General features: G+C 27.2%; 1 protein-coding gene across 5 annotated transcripts; it reads right to left on the minus strand.

Moving 5' to 3' along the window:
* Positions 1 to 456: 456 nt before the first annotated feature.
* Positions 457 to 7,257, minus strand: LOC114181616 (MADS-box transcription factor 6-like). 5 transcript variants are annotated; one of them, XM_028068117.2, is made up of 9 exons: positions 7,070 to 7,257; positions 6,338 to 6,609; positions 4,521 to 4,599; positions 3,112 to 3,173; positions 2,837 to 2,936; positions 2,613 to 2,654; positions 1,916 to 1,957; positions 1,703 to 1,806; positions 457 to 756 (listed from the first exon to the last, which is right to left on the minus strand). In XM_028068117.2, exons 2-9 carry the CDS (start codon positions 6,517 to 6,519, stop codon positions 657 to 659), a joined length of 711 nt encoding a protein of 236 aa, XP_027923918.1. In that variant the 5' UTR covers positions 6,520 to 6,609; positions 7,070 to 7,257; the 3' UTR covers positions 457 to 656. The 5 variants fall into 5 exon arrangements, with proteins under 5 accessions (XP_027923918.1, XP_027923917.1, XP_027923919.1 ...); XM_028068116.2 differs by lacking the exon at positions 7,070 to 7,257 and having other exon boundaries at positions 6,338 to 6,904; XM_028068118.2 differs by lacking the exon at positions 7,070 to 7,257 and having other exon boundaries at positions 457 to 753; positions 6,338 to 6,808.
* Between the last annotated feature and the right edge of the window lie 2,869 nt (positions 7,258 to 10,126).

The raw sequence follows: 10,126 nt of genomic DNA on the forward strand, positions 1-10,126 counted from the left end.
AACAAAAAATAAATAGTATTAAACATCTAAAAGATTTACAAAATAATAATAATTAAAGTATCAATTTAAAATTTAATTGAGTTTCTTAAATACTTATTTTTTGACTTACAAATTTTAAAAAATATTTTTGTCTTTATAAAATTAGTTATATATATTTATATTATTTTAATTAATAAAATTAATTATTTCTTAACCAATATCTTTATAGTTACTGGTTAGCATTTTCAAAACAATATATTAAAATTAATTACATTTCTCATTATTTTTTAAGTCAAAACCTTAAAAACAAGATCATGAAAATAAACTCTAACAAAGTGTTGTCTAGGAATACTTTAATAATTCTTTCATGGGAAAGTGATGTTTATGGGACCCTTGCATGACATTTTCTATTTAAAATGTTGTCTTAGGTTAACACTTTTAAAGTACCTAACATGTCTATAAAGCTATAAAGGAACATTTTTCTATGAGAATTTGTACAATAAATATATATAAAATTATATGACATACACAATTTTTCTCTTATAGAATGCATAATCCCTTAATGAGAGAGTGTTAAGTAGAAATAACATTTAGTTTATGAAAACTATGGTGTGAATAGCAATGCATGGGTAGCCTAAGTAAGTATTTTTGGAAGATGTAAAATAAATTAACATTCACTACAACCATCCATTGCTTTTGGTGTGAGTGCTTTGGTTACCCTCTGTCCTCATTTCAATTGCTCTTTCTTTTGAACCAACTTCTTGGTGTTGAAACCTACTACAACAATATTTTTTTTTTCATCAAACGACAAAAAAATATTATATGTTTATATATAAATATCACTCCATACTTATAACATATTGAAGAGCTTTAACTTGTGTATCGAAACTAAAATTGTCTATTTTATGGAATTTTAAATGGAGAATGAAAATAAATCTATGAATTTTTTCTATATAAATATGATTTTATACGTATTAGAACATTTTTTATGTAATAGAGTATTTAACTAATAAAATCATGTAAAGTCTTTGCTAGTTGCAACCGTTTTTAATTGGGCCTTTTTACTTGGATTTTTGGCCGATAATCTTTCATGGCCTGATTTATCTAATGATGGGGCTTTTCTCTGCAACTCCAAAACTTTCTTCGGTACTCCAATTTCTTTTTTTTTAATTCTTCTTTTGTTCTTTTCAGTAAAAAGTAAAAATTAATTTTTTCTCTGTTATATTTATTACAGCAGCCCACATCTTCATAGGAGAAAAAAAAATTAATTTTTACATTTTACTCAGAAAAACAAAGGTGAAATTAAAAGTCTTTTTAAAAATATAGAAGAAACATTTGAAAGTGCAGGGAGAAGTCCCTCTAATAATTTAGACTTAATCATGTCCCTTGCCTCCAATTTTTTTTTGTCTAGGAATTTGTAACCATAAAAATAATACAATATTAGTCTAATGAATAATTTTTAATTTTAAAATCCCAAAAGATGAGGAAGGTAAAAATATTTATAGGTTTAATTATAAACTTTCAAGGCTGGTAGGGGAGTTTCATGGGTATGACCCAATGTAATTGTTTTTTTTTTAGTTTTCTCATTTTTGTTCTTAGTAATGAATTTCACAATCTTTGATGAAAAAATTAACATATAAATACCTTGAATGTGTTTACTAATAAATGATCCTTTTTTTTATATATTAACAAAAATAAAAGGGATAAGAAAATCAATGCATACCATGTGTTTATTGTTGTTCCAGATTCAAATTGATCGGCTTGTGTAGCATGCAATTGAAAAAAATTGTTATTGTCAAGCATGAGGCTTGAGAATTCATCTTTTTCCTACAAAATAAATTTTAAAAATAATGCATAAAATCGTAAGAAAAAAATGTGAGCATGTTATGGCTTCTCTCAATTTTATTTGCATGATTATTAAAATAAAGGAAAAAACCTTGGATTCCAATTGTTTGTTAAGATCTTCCAATTTGCGCACCTGCAAATATATATAACTAATACAAATTAATTTACAAGCCTTTTGAATGTATTTTAGTGAAGATAAATTTTGCTATTGATATTGATCTTTTGCTATTTATTTTCAAATATGCCATTGTGAAAGAATAAACAATATATATATAAATTTAAATTTCTAAATTATTCTTCCAAAATAAAATGTTAACATCCAAAATATATCTTTTATGGGATGAATTCATGCAAGGCTCATTTGAAAAGTTAACTAATATTAATTAATTATTAATAATGTAAACACTAAAAAAATCAGAAATAATGATCAATTTTGATGATAAAAATATGTTTAAAAATCAATTTAGAAATTAATTTTTTGATTAGAGAATAATTTTTTTCGTAGTTAAAATTTTGATAAATAATATTACTGATCAATTTAAATATCAGTTTATAATAAAAACTATTTTAATTACCAATTTAATTACAAAATATTATTTTTTATAATAGAAATTATTTTACTAAATTTATTATTATATTACTAAAATCTAAGAATTTTTACTGTTATTAGGATAAATAAAAAAATATATTTTTTAATCCACTTATCAAGTCTTTGTTATTGATAGAACGTAATTTGAGACAACAATAACATACCCTCATTTAATTAGTAGTTTGAGACAATAGCATACCTTTTCGCGTAATTCATCAGCTCGTGCCATGAGTTTCTTTGTCTGCAATTTAAAGACACACCCGACAATAATAATCAACATAAATAAATAAATAAATAAATGTTTTTTTTCTTCATTTTAATCTTTTTTTTTCTGTCTTGTGTTTTTATTATTTTTTTATTAATGCTGACGTAGCATCCAAAACTTTTATATATATATATGCATGCACGAGATAGTGAGTTTACTTGCTGCTGTCGAGTTAATGCAAGTGTAATGTCTAGTTGTTTCTCAAGGCTCTGCAATTCTTTAAAGCTAAGAGGCTCAAGTTCTTCTCCTTGAAAATGCCTTAAACACACAAAACAAACATTTAATAAACTATTATATACACAACATTTTTGTTTCTCAATATATCTAATTAATTCAAAGAAGGATACTGTTATTTTTAGGGTTATAACAAACTGAAAAATATATGCCAAAAAATTTCACACTTATTTTCTACGTCTATATATTAAGAGGATACCTTTGTGTCCGCTCAAGAGATTCGTATTTCGCTCTTAATTTCAAGAATTCATGATATGAACTCTGCAAGGGACAGTACTATTAATATGCATGCTCACATTGTCAAATAAAAATGCCAAGAACAATATTTGTGTTAAAAAAAAGTGTAAATAATTAATTAATATATGGAGGTGTTTACAACCAATTTCCTATGAATAATTTTGAAAAATATTAAAAGCATAGTAAACTTAATTATTTAAAAAATACAATCAATAAAAATATTGAAAAAAAAACTAATAGTATAATTAAAGAAGTATGAGAATTATATCACTACAAGAAAAAGTTATTCAGAGGCATTGATTGGTGTCTGCATCGTGTGGGTAAAAAATCTACCCTCGAACTGTAGAAGCTACAACGTTTTGCGTCGGCTTTAAAGGCTGACTATAGTATCTTCGATCAAGCCGTCACTTAAATTTTATTTTTTAAAAGTAATATTGCTATAATAGTGTTTGTGTAGCCAACGCTCATTGTTTATTTTCTTAAAATATAATTAACACTAATGTTGGTCTAGTCGATTCTCACTTTATAATTTAAAAAATTTATCAATGACAGTGTTTTTTTAACCAACATTTTTTATGATTTTTTTAAAAATAAAATAGTGGTGATAGATAGAAAATTTGGAAACTGGTTTGAAATTTGGAACATTTGATTGAACTTAACTTACTGTTTATATAATTTTTACCAACACAGATGGATTTATGATACATTTTGCATTTGATGGGAAGTCTGACGTTAGTTTGAGATGAGATCAATTTAATATATATATATATATATATATATATATATATATATATATAAATTTAAATCTTATTTTATAAATTGATTTTATTGAGTTGAGTTAAATTCAAAGTCTATTTCTTAATTCTTTAGTTATTATTTTTCATAAACATGAAATTACAATTCATTTTTATTTGAAACTTTAATACATTTGATCCATCAACTTTAAAAATAAATTGATATAATCTTCTCAAACCCAAAGGTGTTAATTTTTTCTTTATGTGTTTAATGACTTTTGAGACTAACATTTGAATTAAAATGTGTCAAATGGTGTAAACAACTCAAAATGTCGCTTGACAATAACAAAAATTTAATGTAATTATATTTAAAAGACTATATCCATTCAATTTTAAAAGTTTGCAGATCAAATTATATCAAAGTTCCGAACATAAATTTTAATTTTATGCTAAAATTTAGTGACTAAACACGTATTTATTACTAACAAACTAAACTAATTAAAAATATCGTAATAAAAAGTAATGAAAACGATGACTTGAAAATTCTCATTCAAAATAAAAGTTTTAGAACACTATGTTATATAATGAGATAAGATTAGAAAAGAAAATTGATATATGAAAGAGAAGAAGAAGAAACCTGTGATTCGAGTTCCGAGTCACCGGTCTGTAACTTGCTGTAACGACATTGGCGATACCTCTCAACGATTTTGTTAAGACTGATCATAATAATAATAAAGAAAAAAGCATTATTAATTTGTTAATTAATTTAAGCAATGCTTGATAGAGTAATGGGATATAATGTACATGAACAAACACTATTAGAAAAGCTTATGATTAATGGTAAAATTCACCTACTTCAAATGATTTACTAATTAGTATATACAGCAATTCTAGGGTTTTATGCAAAGGTTATAATAGTTGCATCAAACTTTTAAACTTAGTATATATTAATTAACCATGTTTTACATCGCTTCAGCATAAGATATTTTATTAGATGATGATTAGCAGGTGAAGTATTGATCATGGACATGCAAATGCATGTTATATGGCTTAATTAACTTATTAGTTTGTTCCATCTTTAAAATTTCTCCTTTTTTTTTCTCAACTTTTTTGGTAGACTTCAACTCTTAGGACACTATCCTTTGTTAGGTTTACGGAAAGGGTTTTATTGGAGAAATATAATACCAGTGAGACCTGAGCTCAACCACATAAGGCATTGACATCACTCTCAATCCAAAACTTTAAAACAATAGATTTATGGATCTTTATTATTATATAGTGCTCTACTTTCTCATTTCTAGCCAATGTAAAACTTAAACTCACCCTTGAATTCCTAACATCCTCGACCTAATATAATCTCATATATGATCTCAGTAAAATCTGAATATTCTAGGCCCCTAACATAAAGCATATGGTATGCTTATGCATGCATGTGTAGGAAGCATGCTATATATACATCCGAGGAACTCAATTAAAACAAAGCATCAAAATGTTGGACCATATCTTTTTATCTTTTCTTTTGAGTTGTATACAACTTTTGAGGGTAATCTAAAATACCACCCTCGTATGATAAAACAAATTGAGAATCATTAAGCTCGTTAATATTCAATAAAGAACTAGATTAGTTATTAATCAGCTCAAATTAATGATTAGCATGGGGTTCCTAAACGATAATCATGCTTACATCATTCGTAGCACTCACCATGATAACCAAACCACAGAATATGACTGTGTAATCGTTTTCCAATACAGATTTGTAGGAAGAATATGAATTCAACAAACAAGATCTGATCGACTGAAAATTATTATAGTGACATGAAAAGATCAACTTCCAAAGACTTTTATAAGTCGAACTTAATTCTAGTAATTAGTTTATAAAGTAATTTGCAATGAAAGGTTAACAAAACATAAAAAAAAATCTGCAAAAAGCTGAAAATTGTTAAAGGTTATAAATTTATGAGAGCTTAATTTCTTATTTTGTGAGTTTTCGAGTTTTCCTGGTTTGGTAGTTTTTAAGGTTGTATTAGAAATATCATCTTATAACCTTGTCTAAGCGGGTCACCACACGAATCTGGTTCAGATACCACTGTTGGATCTTTTGAGAGAGGATCATTGGGAAGATAAACACCAATGAAATCTGAGTCCAACTACATAAGGCATTGACACCACTCCCAACCCAAAATTTAAAGACAATAGATTTAAGGGTCTTTTATTTTTATATAGTGCTCTACTTTCTCATTTATAGTCAATGTGGGATTTAGACTCACACTTGGATTCCTAACATAATCGACTTGTGATCTTATGTAAATTTGGATTACTCTGACGTCTAAAATCTTGAGACATAAATTTGAATCACTCCATGCCCTAATTAACTATGCATGTACAGCGGCAACATCTGTTGGCAAATTCAATTAAGAAAGCAGAAGAAAGATGAAAGAGAAAGAGAGAAATTACTCCGTGCTGCTGTACTGAAAAAGCTTGCCACGGCTAGAAAAGATGATAAGGGCAACTTCTGCATCACAAAGCACAGAAAGTTCAAAGGCCTTCTTCAGCAACCCACTTCTGCGTTTTGAGAACGTTACTTGACGGTTGATCTTGTTCTCTATTCTCTCCAGAACAACTCTTCCTCTTCCCATGCTTTCTCTCTCTCACACAGTGACAGTAAAACGATAACTATATGCTTCTAAATTGCACTTTCTTTTTCTCTGTTTTACTTATATATTCAACTGCAGAAGGGGTTATAGATAAGCACATGCATAAGGGACAGCGAAGATAATACGATCAAGATTCCATATTCTACTTCTATCGCCAAACTAATGACCACGCTTTTCCCCGCATTATCAGGTCAAGAACTCATCGTGAACCTAAAGTTTTTTGTGATTTACCAACCACTACTACTCCTGCTACTACTAGTTACCATTATTGCTTTTCAAGTCGAAATGCATTCGTGTAAAGCGTAATAAAAAAGTTGAAAATGAGAACCACTCACTGTGTTTAAACCAATCACATAATAACCAGTTTTAAGTTTCAAACATAAACATGTAATAATTAAGATTTCTTTTAATAAAAAGCAAATTTTCATCAGTGAGCATTAAGATAGTAACAAGGTCAAGATCTTAATTATTTTATGAGACATATATTAGAAGGAATACAAAGAATACTCTAGTCAAGTGCGGAACACTTTACCCGTCACTTCCAATAACTTTATTCTGCATATTGGATTAATATGCAAGCAGAACCATAATATTACATTTGCAAGGACGTGTTTGGTTAGCAGCTTCAACTTTCATTCTGAGTTCCAACAAATTTAACTTGGCTAATCAAATCTGTTGGATTCTGCTTCAATAGCATCTCAACATCTTTACAAATACACTCGAAACTTTAGGTGTATTATTTAGAAGAATATATTCCAGAGAAAAGAAGAGAAGGAGAAATGAAAAATATCGTCTGAGGAATGTGCATGCGACAAAATGGTAACCTTGGATTTTCTCTTTTCCATGATGATGCTTTTTCTTTTTCGAATTATCCACTTTCTCCGATAGTGACTGCCATGCCAAATATCTGTATATATATATTTCAAAATTTAACAGATTTTAATATGTTATTTCCATTAAACATAAATAGATTATATACCGCATTATATCACACTGTAAAATAACATCTTCGATAAGAAGTGAATGAAATATTATCGTTAACGATTTAATTTTAAGTTTAATTAAATTCTAAAAAATTAATTTTTAACATAAGGTTTAATTATATATTACACTAATTATATATTATATATTGATTTTATTTCTCGTCCATCTGAGACTTTTAACATATTCTCTCATTAAGAGATATCTACATCGTGAGTATAAAACTAAATATCAATGGCCCGATAAATCCTATAGATAATAAATTTTGTTATAATGAACTTTAACATATAATTATAATATCATGTTAAAAAGTAAACTTTAAATTTAATTGAATACTGTAAAATTGACTTGTAATATTGTATTTAACCACTTGTATATATTATTTAGGGTTAAATATGTTTTTTGTTCCTTAAAAATTTCAGTAGAAATTAGAATTAGTCCATTTTCAAAATTTTGGTCCAATTTAATCCTCCAACTTTAAAAATATTTAGATTTAGTCATTTTAATCGAATTTTTATAAGTTTATTTAATTTTTTTAAACATGTTTCATGATAATATTTAAGTTGTTACACCGTTTGACACAGTTTTACTTTAATCTTAATTAAGAAACTGTCTTGAAATGCATTTGAAATGTAAAATAAACTTAACAAAATTTGGTTAAAAGAACTAAATTCAAACATTTGTAAAATTGGAAACTAAATTAAATCAAAATTTCAAAAAAAGACTAATTTCAATTTTTATCGAAAATTAAGACAAACGATGTATTTAACCTATTGAATTTATCTATGATCTATACAAAACTTTTAATAATTATGAAAATTTCACTTTATATTCGGTCTTAACTAAGACAACAAAGGGTGGTTTGCATCAAAGAAAGGCAATAAAAGGATGGTACAGTAATACGTGTCGATCAAGCTGAATAGAAATTTTGATGTTTGATTCATTTTCAGTCATAATAGCCATTGAAAATGTGTGGTGACTGTTCTGAATTTGGTTAACAATGTTCATCTTTGTTGTCATCGATTCTCAGTCACATTGTCACTTCAATCTCATCTAATCTATAAGGCAATTTCTACTTTTTTTTTCTTTCTTTTTCAACTTTACCCTAGATGTTGTTGGACCAGAGAGACTTTTATCATTTGGATTCAATTCCACTGAACTTGGACGCGTTTCAGAACCCTAATGGCTCTTTCCATTGCTACAAAAGCTGAAGTTCTCTTCACCTTTTGTTACTTTCCATGTAAAGCATGTTCATCCATCTGCAACTCGACACCTTGCAGGCTCACAACTAGTGTAACAGAGCAGGGGAATTCAATGTTTTTTTTTTCTTAATTTTTTCAAATTATGTGTTTATACTTTGTTCTCACATATATGACCATATTGTAGACCAAAGTTGGTACAAGAACCCCACACTTCAAATTTTTATTCTCTATATATATGATTTTTATTCTCATATTTTTTTTTTTTTTTTTTTTTTTTTTTTTTTTTACATTTCCCTTTGCTAAAACAATCTTAGTAATCACCCATCTTTAAAAACTTGAAAAATGAAGTTTTTCAATTTTAAAATTTAAGTGGTACCAAACATGCCCACTTGACACATATGTTGTCGTTAATTAATTTAATTCTTTTATATAATAACTTTACCACTAATTAACTTGTAACCTGATGAATTAATGGTCACTATGTACTTAATTTTTTTTCACATAATTTAATATGTTTTTGAAAAGAAGCCAAGGAAAAATCTCACTTGGCACCCTTGCATGTTCTTATAAACTTGAGTGGAGTGAAAGAAAGAATAATTTTTTTTAGAAATGGGGATCCACTAGATATGAAGTGTACATTTAATAAACTGGTTCTGCCCCCTTCTTCTGTAGCAAAATTCTTTTTTTTCTTTCTAGAAATAAATTGGATTATCTATCACTTATCTGTTTTTTTTTTTTTTTAAATTAGTGTTGTGATTTATCAACAATGGTTGAGATTTTCAGGATATTAGTTGAAGAGTAGCTCAGCAGAAAGAGAAATCCATTGGTAATGGCATTTTTGAATGGCAACATAATTTCGTTCAGAAAATCAATGGCCGAAGGAAAAAAGAATCTAAGAAAGAAAAAAAAAATGCATTCCACTAGATGTGGTAGTGCCAAGAACTCGCAAACAGAAAGGATATGTTAACAATATATAATATGTAGCTTTCTTTCTTCATTTAAAAACTACAACTAAAGAAGGCTAAATGAAAATAAAAATTTATAAGGTTAGCAGAGAACGAAAATATACCAATAAATGAATAAAGTTGGAACATTTTTTGTTGGAAGGGTGAGTGTCTCCTTTATAAAAGAAAAGGTAAATAAATAGCTGAAAAATGCTTTTGATTTTAGCCAGAAAATATAATATTTACACACATTCTATTTTTCAAACATATCGAGAGTCTTGATTTGTTTCAAGGACAATGATACTATAATTCTTATTTCTTGACTCACATTCTTTACTTTCTGACATGGTTTAGTGTGTATCACTATATTATTTTTTATAAAAAGATTAATAACTTACACTAAATCACGTCAAGAACTAGAGGATGATAGTCAAAAAATAAATTATAATATAATTTTTCTTG

This window comes from Vigna unguiculata, chromosome 4, assembly GCF_037176805.1.
Source record: "Vigna unguiculata cultivar grain cowpea cultivar isolate G323 ecotype 2 chromosome 4, ASM3717680v1, whole genome shotgun sequence".
NCBI lineage: Eukaryota > Viridiplantae > Streptophyta > Magnoliopsida > Fabales > Fabaceae > Vigna > Vigna unguiculata.